This window comes from Acipenser ruthenus, chromosome 1 (assembly GCF_902713425.1).
Source record: "Acipenser ruthenus chromosome 1, fAciRut3.2 maternal haplotype, whole genome shotgun sequence".
Lineage (NCBI taxonomy): Eukaryota > Metazoa > Chordata > Actinopteri > Acipenseriformes > Acipenseridae > Acipenser > Acipenser ruthenus.
The window spans coordinates 67,869,194-67,882,925 of NC_081189.1; the positions used below are offsets into that span (position 1 = coordinate 67,869,194).

Below are 13,732 nucleotides of genomic sequence, written 5' to 3' on the forward strand. Positions count from 1 at the left end.
ACAGTAGAGAAGCTGGAAGCTTTAATCAGTTCATACATCAGGAAATGGTTGGGAGTTCCACGCTGCCTCAGCAGAGTGGGACTTTATGGTAAAGGAATACTGCAGCTACCAGTCTCTGCTCTAACCGAGGAGTTTAAGTGCGCCAAGGTCAGATTGGAAATGACATTAGTAGAGTCACGGGATAAATGCGTAAGGGAGGCAGCACCTGTGTTGAAAACTGGAAGAAAGTGGGCGGCAAAGAAAGCTGTGGAAGATGCAAAGGCTGCCCTTCGAATTGGTGATATCATGGGGCAAGTTCAGCATGGAAGAGGGGGTCTTGGTTTCAGTTCAACTCCTCCTACATGGCACAAGGCGGCCCCAGCTCAAAGAAGGAAGCTGGTAGTCAACGAGGTGCAAAAGCAGGAGGAGAGGATGAGGTGTATAAAGGCCATTTCCCAGGCCAAACAGGGAGAATGGATGAGATGGGAGAGTGTGGAACAACGCAAGATTGGCTGGCAAGACCTATGGTCAATGGAACAGAGCAGGATCAGTTTCCTCATCAGGTCAACATATGATGTTCTCCCATCACCACAGAACCTAAACCTCTGGGTAGGAGAGGATCCCTCATGTCCTTTGTGTTCATCACCTGCAACATTAAGGCACATTTTGACAGGATGTAAGGTGGCTCTTAGCCAAGGACGGTTTACTTGGCGCCATGACCAGGTGCTGCGATGTTTGGCCTTAGCATTGGAAGACAAGCGTAACATGACCAATAAGTTGCCACCTGTTCCATCAAAACATTACACACAAAAGACAACATTCCTCCGCCCAGGAGAGCAACCACCAAGAAAAGGTGTTAAAACCAATCCTCGCCCAGGACAACTGGAAGCTGCTAGAGACTGGAAAATGCTGGCAGATGTTGGTCAACGGCTTATTTTTCCACCTGAGATTGCCACCACTAACCTTCGACCAGATATTGTCTTGTGGTCTGGATCAGCACGCCTTGTTCACCTGGTAGAGTTAACAGTGCCATGGGAGGATGCTGTAGATGAGGCGTATGAGAGGAAGAAACTGCGGTATGCTCAACTAGCCACTGAAGTGGAACAGCGAGGATGGAGAGTTCGGGTTTACCCAGTGGAAGTGGGTTGTCGAGGATTTGTGGCACACTCTACAACCCGGTTTCTCAGAGACGTCGGATTCAGTGGCCAAGAGTTGCGTCGCACAGTGAAGAACTTATCTGAAGCAGCAGAGAGGAGCAGCAACTGGCTGTGGTTGAGACGGAAAGATTCTGGCTGGGGACAGGTAAGTAAGCTGGGCTGAGTTGAGTGGGGGACGGAGGGGGGTGATGCTGGGACGCCAGAATCACCGTCGAGCCCTCTTGAGGTGTCGTGGGCTAGTCGACGAAACACTGAGGATGGAAGGTGCCCACTTGAAAACCCCAGAGATGTACCCTACTTAGCTCAATCCAGACGGTTGTCATGCTGATGCGCTGGGGAGGCCGCACTTTGGTTGATCCCCGGAGCCAGCATCGCAGCCGTTGTGTGTGCTGATGCGCCAGGGAGGCAAAATAAGCTGATCCCTGGAGCCAGCATTACACTTCAGCCATTAACACCAGACAGAAGGATATCTACATCATCATATGGAAGGAAACGTAAATGGATGGAGACGCATATGGATCACATTAGTTTACTGTAAAGCTACGTCTTAGTTGGTGCTTATCTTGGCGAGAGCCGAGTTCAAATCAGCATGAAGTTTTAACATCTACTCTCGTGTAATGGAAATCATTAATTGTGGAAGACTGAATTCCTTTGGGTAACTTCCGACATATATAGTAACCTGGGTAATTCTAAAAATAGACCACAGGAGATACCTGCTCACATGACAGACAGTAGACGCCTGAGTTACAAAAAAAAACTGCTTACATGACAGACAGTAGATGCAACAAAAGGCTGATTGAATTACAATAGACACCTTAGATTACAAGAAGCCATTCATGTAAGGGCCGCAGACTGATCCAATCACAGTTCAATACATCGCCAGCACAGTCCTGACTTATAAATACAAATAATACAATAAAATACTGTACTGTATAAGCAAAACACAATTGTTTTCTATGTAGCGGTCAATTTGACCAGTCTGGTAGTTCAAGGTATGTTTGTCTCCCTTATTTTTACAACCCTGCATCTCATACTTTGTCAGGATAATAAATACATATATTTAGGTAAAGTCATAAACGCACAGCCCCATATCTGCCAGACAGGCGGAGTAAATTAAATTTAAAAACCACAAACAAGTCAAATTGACCGCCTTGGTAGTTCTAGTGTTAAAACAGAATTGGCCACAAAACCAGAGCATGAGAAGGATATCACTTAATCATTGTTACATAGAACTATATTCAATCAATATTGTATACGGTAACCCACTGGAACCCCACTGTTTCCCCAGTCTGGTGCCTGTGTGCTGTGTGGCCACATGAAACCAAATTATTTTTGCACTTTATCTATCATAGAAATACTATTTTAAAACGTATTAGATACCGACCTGCATGGAAACTTGCCAAGGCCAAGAGTTTGGTTTAGCAGGCTCTCCATTTACAATACGTGTATTGATCTGAGGTGGAATGGTGGGCTTTCCACAATTTGTTGGCCAGTCTGGAAAAGAAACAAATATAATATTGTATTTATATTAGACAACCTATGATAGATATGAATAATTTAATAATATATTCAGGGGGTTCTCTTAAGTCACATTAATAGTTTTCCTTCACTCTGATTTCCAGGTGGAAATTCTTTACAGTACACATAGACAGATAAGAGATCTTTTCCCAGTTTCACTCCAACTATTTATACTTTTAAATAAGAAACGAGTGGCATTCACAGCCTTTTATGTTTAAGGCTTGATTCATCTGCATTTTTGAACTAGCTTTGCTGGAGGAAACTGACACAGCTGGATACACTACTTTCGAATCAAGGGGAAGCCAATTAAAAGATTTAAACATCTTCCCATTAATAACTTAACAGTTTCTCATTTACAATCTTTCTGCTCTGTTTTACCAAAAGGCTGCAGGCTCTGATTTAATAGTGATGATGATGCACATATATAGGGTATAATGGGCTAATAAATACAGTCCACACATTGAAATATATCACTGTGTCATTGTGAACGTGTGGTTTGCAGTGCACAGGTGTAGTGGTGATATAATGCTTAAACAGCAACGGCAACAGCAGACAGAGTTCACGGTGCAAACAGTTATTTTATTTTCCTGAATTCAATAATAGTGCTGGCAACTAGTAATTTGGTAATTTGGTGTTAATTTGTGACTGGTGCAGTGTTTGGGATCTGGGTTTGGATGCTGGCTTGACAGCGACAGCTCCCTTCGATAGCTAGTGCAATCATGTATCCTCCAATCTATGACTGACATATCGCTTATTGTATTAAGGCGATGACTTCTGGCATTGTGACTCCGTCCCCTTCCTATATGGTCGGTTTCCGACTGACCCTGGAATGAACTGCCAAACCATCCACTACAGGGCACACTGTTCCTGTTATACAGCGCCCTCACAGATCGGGAGGGAGATTGTTGACTAGGATACATTTGCTTTCTGTCACAGTCATATTAGTAGATAACTTGCTCTCATTCAAGCTCTGATACATGTAAATCACACAGTCCCCTTGACCTCCAGATTCATTGCAGCAGGAAAGAGACCTTAGAGATGAGATGGCAGATGAAGGTTAAAATGTTTAAACCTTCTTCCAATGAAACCCTTCAAGTTTATCGTGGGTTTTCTAATACATTACATTTACCTAATTAACATTACATTTACCTAGTTAAACATGGTTGGGCACACATTAGCAGCGATTAAGTAAGTCTAAGCTTGGGGAATGTTTATATCAAAGCAGTCAGAGGGGCATAGGACATATTTGAAACAAATTAATATTTTTTAGATCACCTCTAAACGTTTTACCTGTTGGTTGATGCATAATGTAAACTGTATGTTTTCCTAAAAGAGATGGTGTGTAGTCATGCAATTTGAAGCACACTACTGAAGCAACCCTATGCTAGTAAGTTTAAATTCACTGGCCCAAATTTCTGCACAACTCATGGGTTAAGTTATATATATATTTAACAAGGTAAACAAGTTTTCATTTATCATGCTTTTCCATACATCTCTGTAGTGAAGCCCACCACACAAATTGGCACTACAATGTACAACAAATTGTCATTTTTTTTAGTTTAGAACTGAACAAGATTGTGAGATACAGCAGTTTTAACAATGTACAAAATCTGGAGTCTGGGCAATCAATTTACAAATAGCATGAACAACAAAATAGGCCAAATTCAACCCACCTGAGGAGACTGTTGATAATTCCTTCATACAGTATATAACATCCTGTCAAACCCTCTGTACTGAACCCCATATTGGCTGTTGTTTATAATTAGTAACATGTGGTTAACAGAGGTCCTGTAAATAAAGCCTCTTTCAAAGTTCAGCTGGAATGGATGTCTTTAAACATTTACCCTGCAATCGTCTGGGGAATTATTGTTCTGTTTATTAAATGAATTAGGTAAGATGGTAGAAAACAACTTGTTTCTGCAGCAGTTAACAGCCTGGCATTGATAACAGCCTCGGATGGCTGATTTCTCTATAAAACCAATTAGTTTAGGTTTCTGTCTCAAATCCAAACTGATTTGTTCTTTTGAGTTGGTGCAAGTCATATTTCACTTTTGAACAATCTCTTTAGTAAGGAACCTGTGGAAATGTTTTAATGCTAATGAAAGGTAAAACAAATACACAATTTTAAAGCCTAGGTATCATTAACAGTTTAACCCACATTATATATTTAAAATAAATAAATATGTTCATTGTTTTTATTACTGATCAACTACAGCAATTATATTTGCCTTCATACAATGGAACCAGTAACCCCAGGTCTTATATCTAGTACCTTTTTTGTTACACTGTTGAATTGTTTTTAATTTTTTGATTTTAATGAAAACCATATCCTAGTTCTCATTTGATGTGTACAGTTTTTCCTAATTGCAGTGAGAATGAGATATTACCGATTGGAATGTTATCCCAGGGGTTCGGCTGTGGTGGGACCTCTGTAGGAGGTGGTACTGTGGGATCTGTTGTCCAGTAGGCTCGAAATCCTTGTGCTTCAGTGAAGAAATCTGCATTAAAGCGCATCACCAACTTGTTTCCCTTGGATGTAATTGCTGGTGGGAGTTTAGTTCCACAATATGGACCTGGGGAAATGAAAATGTAACATTAGTTTAATTATATTTAAACTGAGAACACACCCAGCTCAAGCAAGTCTCAATGACCATTTTCTTTTCACAAGCTATTTTTCAATGGTAAAACAAAGTCACGAGTAAAAGGACCTTCCCTCATGTGACCATTTTTTTTTTTGTTGTAGAAATGGCATCCCTGACATGGATTCTGCAATGTACAGAAAGTTGCATGGGGCAAATCAGTTTCAGTCACAATGGTCAAGAAAGCTCAGCAGATAAGACTTTGGCAGGGGGCTGATAACAGACGCTTGTTTAGCAATAGTTTTTAAAATGACCAAGTCTTCAAACAGCACTGCTTACGGCTCAAAGGAACACTCACCATACTTCTCTGCGATACCTGCTGCCTCATCGTAAATGACCAGGTTATCAAAGCATTTCTTGGTAAATGGGGCTGGCTCCTCCACCTCAAAATGGGTGAAATTCACCGTAATCCTTTTCCCTGCAGGTACCTCGACAGTCCACAAGCACAAGCTGTTTCCCTGGTAGTTCTTGGGCCAGTTCTTGGACTTGATCACACCCACCTCCTCGTGGAAGGTGCCGCCACATCCCTGGATTTCTGCAAAAACAGGTATTTTTGCAGCCTGCAGTTATATAGAGCCATGTATGGATGGAAAAGGGTTTTAATTGGTGATCTCATTTTCAGTTATTATTATTAATTAGTCATTTAGCAAACGCTTTTATCCAAAGCGACTTATAGAGACCAAGGGGTGAACTATGCATCAACAACTGCTGCTTGTATTAAGTCCTTTTCTTTAACCACTGGACCACCAAGATATGTATGTTTATGTAATAAACAATTATTACAAAAAAACTTACATATATTCTCTTTCATCAACAGAAATATTAATGTTCTTACATGTATTCCATTTTGTAAGCCTTTTGTAGAAACTCACAAAAAACACTAAGGAACATTATACAGTGCAGATATCCTTAGGAATTAATATTGCTGGTCTGGATTATCAGGGCATTACACTTAATTTTACCACACTAAAAGGTAATAATGTACATTTCTATTGTAACAAACTGCACACTTCCACAGACATTAAATTATGCAAAATGTGTTATCCTGACATTTAAAATATGTACTGCATATAAAGCAAGCACTACACTACACCTTCAGTATCCTCCGGATATACTGCCTCCCATTTTGCGCTGAATCCATGGTCAGCCAAGCGTCCATCTGACTGAAACCTCAGGAAGAGTCTGTTGCTGGAGCTGACAACCACCGGAGGCAGAACGAATCCACAATAAGAATCTGAGGGAGAGAGGCAAGAGGGAAAAGATCAGCCACATACATTTACTTTGCTTGTAAGTACTGTGGCGAGACTGTACACATCCTCATGAGTAGCTTTCCTATAAACACTTGATAGCAACGTGTTTCATATCCCACTCCTATAAGGAGATGGATCTTCCCTTAATACAGACACATAGTAAATTCAGATGTGATACTCTTCCCCTTTCAGGTGTTCTAGGCCAACTGGTATTTATTCAAATGAAAAGAATCCTGTACCTCAGTGCTAGGAGCCAACATCTCTAAAAGGAAGACATAGAGACGGTCTGTTTCCATTCTAAATCCACCCACCACAAGCAATACAAGTTTAGCGTGTTATTATATTTTATGTCTTTGATGAGGTGCCTCTTAAAATACTTAAATACTGTTCAGTTGTTATTTGAGTAACCGAAAAATCAAGACACAGAGATCCAGGACCAGAAAACACAGAAACTGAGTGAATTCAGGCTTGAAAGAACATGTTGTATCTCAGTAAAGGAGTTAAGTGTTTTGTGTTGATGTCCTACATTAGCAAAGCACCCAGCGCCAGACTTAGCAGGAGTGTGCAGCCATGGGTAAAATAACAACTGCTCCAGCCCTGTCTGTGCCAGCAAAAGTGCAACAAGAACCGGTCAGTTATTTTAGAGAAGTCCTACAGTTGTTGTTTTGTCTTCTTGTTTTTTTTTTTTGGTTGTTGTTGTTGTTTTGTTTTTTTTTAAGCGTTTTTTCTATTCCATCTCTACTTGTTTTTATCACTTCCTCAATCCTGCAGTGATTCAGACATATTTTGTCCGACATTTTATTGCTGCACAGACAGCTGCTCCGCTGAAGGTCGGCCAGGCCAGCTGCTTGTCCTGCAGTGAGCCAGCTACGGATTTCTCCAATCACAGCAAGCCTCTGCGACAGACATTAGCAAGGGCACAGAAGGACAGCATGTGCTTCAATCTCCACAGCACTGTACATGCAGACTGAAAACTTAAAAAAAATAAATAAATAAAAAGGTGCTTTGCCATTTAGCAAGAGCCTATCTCCTACTATTAGAACATATAATAAATGCAATATGAGGCAATGTTATATAAAGGAACCGAATCAAGTGACATAAATCGACACTGTAAAAGGCCTGGCACAGCTGGTTTTACTTAGTTGGGTGTACAATGTATAGACACACAGCTTTATTATCACAGCTGAGCCATTGTATCCCAGACAGCAACTGCTTCTGTGGCACCAACTGAAATTCATATTGGGTATTCTACAAAAAAAAAAAAAAAATGCACATTTTAAAATCGGAATTCTCTCTTTTCTGTTTTAAAACGCCCTCAATAAAACTGGGTCCGTTCTAACCAAATGCCTTACTTGTCAGATTTAATTCTACTCATTTGACTTAATTACCAGCGTATAAAATAAATGAGCCAGTTCATGTTAGAATGGAAAAAAACTTCAGGAACAATTTAAGCAAGTGGTTTCAGTTAAATCTCATGGATTTTGCAAATGAGTAGGTAATAGCAAAAATTTGACAATTTGACTTTATGAATACACTTAAAACTTAAGATCCTACACCATCCATTTAACATAACAACGTTGGATGCTGTACTCAACCACTATTTGACCCATTATTTGGTAGGGATTAGTATCTCTCTCTCTCTCTCATATACGCCGTGATATAAGGACGTTCTATTTTGAAAATTGTGGAAGAAACATATTTTTCAAGAATGCTTACACCACATAACTATATGGCATACAGAATGGTTTGTAATACAAGCAGACTGGCGTACCTAGTAGCTCCAAGCTGTCTGATACTTCAAGTTTGTCTCTGCTGCATTGACCCGGATCCCCCACAATGGCCAAGTCCACAACTGTTAATTTAACAAGGAGTCCCAGGGGGACAGTGATGTTCCAGGTACAGTGCAGGTCTGCAGGGTAGGATTCTGGGTAGTGCTTGGAATGGATGGTTCCCTTGCGGCTATACAGAACACCATTGCTGTCACAGCCAGAGTCTGCAAAACAAAAACAAAGAAGTTGTAATGCCTTCCCTTTGTCTGTATATGGTGTAGTTGATACTCATTCTGTGAGTCAGGATCTAGGCTTTTTTTTTGTTATGTCTGTAGCTTTACAGTTTATGTAACAGTAAACATTTTAGCTATACCAAGGGAGAATTATAGAAAGTTAGGTAGCTAATGTAATCGCTTGCCACTGAAGCAATACAAAATAGGTCAGACACCTAACCTAAAAGTGAAGCTGGGGCAGCAGCTGACACTGAATGTCAACCTTGTGGACAGTTGCCTGACTGAGATGGATTCATCAGGTGAGGTTTTCCAGATGGGACATTTTCACCTCAAGGTAATCTAATTTATTCTCTGTACCCTTGCTTTGCTTTGACGACGAATGAAAAACAAAAACAAAAGTGAAGTTCTATAAAAAAATAAAAAAAAAGTATAATGTGAGGCGTGAGTATTAATGGAATGTCCAGACAGCAATTTACGTGTAACCAAAATATGTTTATTGTTTTTGTTACACGATAAAAAATAAATAAAAGAATGGCGTGAGGGAGGGGGTGCTGGAACAAATAACGAAAAGAATGGAGGGTCAGTCGTCTCTCAGTCCTCTTGAAGATATCCCAAACATGAAAAGGATAAACAAAAGATAGCAGTTATTTGTATTCCAAAACACCATGACAAGAAACCAAAAACCAAAACAAACTGTACTGTGTCTCTCCCTCAAGCCCAATAACCCCGCCTATGTTTTCAAGGACCAACCCGGTACACAGTAGCGCGTTCCCTTTAGTATGCAAAGCCCCGCCCCTGTAGTCAGTGGAACACCAATCCCAAACTGACAAGTGTCATTACAACTCACTTGACTCGAGTGACCAGGATTTACATACTCGCACTTCCGCCCCTTTCCAGGTGACGCCCCTCGTAAAGATGACTTTCGTCACGGTCATGAGACCTTGGTAAGTGAAGTCCCGAGTTAGCTTGATGCCTTCTACTGTCGGGAGGCTGAATTACAGACCGAAACCCCTTTGACTCATCACAAGCTGGCTAATGAATTTTGATGCTGCTATAAAAAGCAAAGCAAAACCTTAATGCAATTCTTCTTCTATTCTATCATGTGTTTAGAAATAGACAGGCAGGGAGGCTAAGTGGCCCACTGGGTTACTGGGTTCATGCACTAGTCTTTCACATAACAAATTGTGGTGGTCTACAACCATCAGTGGATCACAAAACCACCGCACAATTTGACACAATTTGACACAATTCGACACAATTCGACACACTTTTGCATCAAAAAATGTTTGAATAAGCATGAAGACTAAACTGCTCCTTTGCCCCTTGTGGTTTGAAACTTATGGGAAAACTTGCATTGTAATAGGATAAGTAGTGAAGACTACACCTCCAGCATTCAGTGTTATCAATCCACCACTTTTCATGAGCACAAGAAGAAGAAGAAGAAGAAGAAGAAGAAGAAGAAGAAGAAGAAGAAGAAGAAGAAGAAGAAGAAGAAAAAACCAATTGCATTCCACTCAAACTAAATATTAGTTCCCATCCATTTCTATTCCAAAAGCATTTTTAAATATTTCATCTTATTCTTGTTTCAAGGCTGGATATTAATTGCTCTCAAATTCTCATAAATAACCCTCATAGCATGCGGAAGGCAGATACATTTATTCTACTTACCAACAGGGGGCGGTGGTGTACTTATGGGCTTTGCTGTCGTGGTTGTTGTTGTTCCAGTTGTAGTGGGTTTAGTGGAAGCAGCTCCTGGAGTGGTGCTTGCCTGAGGTCTGTATGCAGTGTAGGTTGCATTGAAGCCCTTTGAGGTGTTTTGGGAATCGGATTTGAATCGAAACACCAAGGTATTGCCAGTAGACACCAGTGGTGAAGGAACATGACCACCACAGAAGTGACCTGTGGTGAAAATAGGACACCCACATTGCTTTATATGGTACCATTTTGAAACACAATATTCATAAGGAAAATAAAATAATTATTTAGACGTCACTGGATAAAAGTTGAACCAATATATCTTCAGGTTGGCAGTGTGAGCACACGTTATTGAAAAAATGTTGTACTTTTAAAATTATGGTTTTACAGATACTGTATCAATATTCAATAGTACTGAACCATCAGAAAAATAGGACTGATGGAGAGAAAGAAGTGCATATGAAAAGCAAACTCCTTTGTGGATCACATTAAATACTGTATTATGGCAAATTGCAGTGACTTTGCACAAGTTTATTCAGTAAATATGTGAGACTTAATGGGCTATATTTTCAAAGTATTTACTCCAGTCTTTAATTAATCATTTTTGTAGGAGGTAAAACACCTGTTACTTTTACAAAACTAGAACCAAACAACCAAGTTATATACATTTATTTCAAGTCATCTTAAGTACTCTCAGGGTGTTTTGCAATTCATTTTTTAACATTAACATGATTTTATTTCTCTTTTAAAAAAACTGGAATTGATTAAAGAATGGAGGAAATGCTTGGAAATATGTTTTTAAATCTCAGGAGTCTTTTAATGTTGCACATGCTACAGATTAAGTAATGTCTAAGGCAATAATGTGAGTTAAATTTATTGTGTGCTTTTTTTTTATAGATTGGAACAGACCTCCTGTATATTTTTTGCATATTTATAGCTGAATATACTAATATGGATTATGAGTAAATTACTGTAAAAATCCTATATTGAGAATTCTAATGAAGTCCACAGAACAGAACACCTTCAAATGCAGGTTAGTATTTGTGAGTTATTTGCAATGGAATATTAAACTTGTTCTATCCAGTCCAGTTGCAGTTATGCTGTGTCACGAATGTCTCTTACCCAAACACTGAGAGCCAGCAAGATGTCCATCAAACACGTCCACATAGTCACTGCAGCCTGCCGGCACCAGATCAAAAAAAGAGAATGCCAGCTTAATCTGTTCCCCTGCAGGCACAGTGATCTTCCACTGCGAAGTACAGAGAAAAGGCAGTGACTTTGTATCCCATGTGCATTCACAATGTGATGCGACTAAGAGAACAACTTCTCCTATTAACAACTGTTGTCAGTACACGCTGTGAATATGGTGGTCCTGGATATACTGTATAAATAATACAAAGATCAACTAGTACACTATTTCTTCTCAATGGACCCTATTCAAAAGGTTTAACTTATTTTGAGCTACTTTAATGAAAGCAACAACATTCTAGAATAGTTTCAATCATTTATTTTTTAATAAATATGACTAAAACTAATGTGCACAATGTGTAAAAGAAAACAGTATTTCAAATGATTTTGTGAATATCATCCAATCTATAATAAATGTAAATAAATTAGCTGAAATGTATTATCCAGCATCACATGCTATTGATTACACAAATGTATAGAAACTGATGCATTTCTATTTATTAGCAGGACACACTGCAATAGGACTCGTTTCTAACTGCACCATGAAACCAATCAGTAAAACTCTCATCTTGTTTCAGTATTACCTGCTGACAGTTCTACTACCCACAGTCTACAATCCAGTCTACAAAGGTTAAAGCTCATGTATCACGTGTATGCATAATTATCTAGGGGTTCTGAATCGGTAGTTAATCACACAAACACTGCTTGTTACATTGGGTTGAGTAAATAGTGTAGTGTACCTGATACAGGACATCATTTTCATAGTTCATTTCTGGAAAGCCAGGACTAAGTAGATCTCCACGGTCACCTTGCAAATGGCCACCGGCATCAACTATTTCTGGAAACAGAAATGGAGAACACTTTAGCATCAGAGGCACCCAAAGGAAATGTGCTTCCTGCAAGTCCCTGCAGTGGGTACTGTTCTTTCCAGGCCGACAGTACTTGCACAAGGATTATCATTTTCTCATTCGAGTGTTGAACCAGTCAATGTGAAAAGAAATTGATCTATGGGGCGTGAAGCAGATCACCCAGTTAAGTGGGCTCATCTGGGAGACTTGGAATGCAAAGATGGGAGATCGGCAAGCAGGGTTCAAGTTCTTTGCAGATATCAGATTTTAAAACTGCCACCCACACTTGTGATGCTCAGCAATGGATCCCCAACCCTGTAGTGGCTTTTACAGAACCACTGAAAGCACAACCGGACAAAGATTTTCAATCCTGCTAGGAACAGTCTGATATCCTGGATGCAAACTGGACACTGTGATTAATAGCATTGTTAAAAGTAACTGTTCAGGGCAATAATATTATAATATCAGGGCTTGAATTTCAGCACAGGATTGCAGGAATCGCGCATTTTCCAAGTTACTGCAACTTTCAGCAGAGACATTTTAAGACACCAAGCAACTGTATTTTTCACCAAATTGGGAATGCCTGTGACAAAAGCACTATGAGCTGCATTCTGAGTAGTTTTGGTTAAAATAAATAAATAAAGGTAGTGCTGGATATTTTAAGTACCGCAAGACTTTATTCTCTCATACGTGATTCTCGGCCGCTACCTTTAAGGATTATAGAAACTCAGTACTCTGCAGTAAGTGAACAGTTTAAAAAAAGACGATATTAAGTCTATCTAGGTGTTGTCGCTTTAACTCTTAAAACTCAGCCCCATTCATTTTGAGGCGCCAGGGCACCAAAGATTACGCATATATTACTCAGGCACCGTAAAAACCACCTACCTGGTTCATGGCTTGTTTAAAAGTACAGACAAGGCTTTCCAAAGACGTATTCAGTGTGCGTATGCGGTAGCTGTCCTTACAAAGGTAGCACCAAATGTTCCTGTCAGGACACTGCACTCTGATTGGTTATCATATTATTGTTAATAAAACAATGAATAATCCTCTCCCAACACCGAAACCCTAAACCTAAGGTCAGTATCCTATACTGCAGCCATTACACATTTAAAGTAGTTCATGTTTGGCAGTGAATACGTTTTTGTTGCTTTAAAAGTCACCAGAGCTGCTGACTTCCTCAGTTGTCCTGACAGAAACATTTTGTGGTACCTTTGTAAGCACTGACGGTACTCCTAGCCAGAACTACAATTGCCTGAAATTAAGCCTCTCATAATGTGACAGAGTTCACAGCTTGGGTTTTGTTTCGAGCCTGTTGCTCCGTAATGGAGAGTGCTCTGTCTCACAGTGATGAACAGCTGTAGGTCTCCTGAAAGCAGCTTATTTTAAAGCAACACCAGTGTGAATGATGATGGAGTAAAATATATACAGTATATAGTTTTTTATATGTAAAAGTGCC

The 13,732-nt window shown here is 39.8% G+C and overlaps 1 protein-coding gene across 3 annotated transcripts in view; it reads right to left on the reverse strand.

Annotated features, from left to right (window-relative positions):
* The window catches only part of zgc:154142 (uncharacterized protein LOC555481 homolog), a 53,642-nt gene that overhangs the window by 26,486 nt on the left and 13,424 nt on the right, over positions 1-13,732 (reverse strand). For all 3 annotated transcript variants that reach the window (XM_059028173.1, XM_034034983.3, XM_034921658.2), the window contains 8 exons: positions 12,169-12,266; positions 11,363-11,489; positions 10,214-10,444; positions 8,315-8,536; positions 6,387-6,527; positions 5,592-5,828; positions 5,042-5,227; positions 2,521-2,630 (listed from right to left, as the gene is read on the reverse strand). In XM_059028173.1, the coding sequence (XP_058884156.1) occupies positions 2,521-2,630; positions 5,042-5,227; positions 5,592-5,828; positions 6,387-6,527; positions 8,315-8,536; positions 10,214-10,444; positions 11,363-11,489; positions 12,169-12,266 (1,352 nt within the window). The remainder of the gene's footprint in view (positions 1-2,520; positions 2,631-5,041; positions 5,228-5,591; positions 5,829-6,386; positions 6,528-8,314; positions 8,537-10,213; positions 10,445-11,362; positions 11,490-12,168; positions 12,267-13,732) is intronic.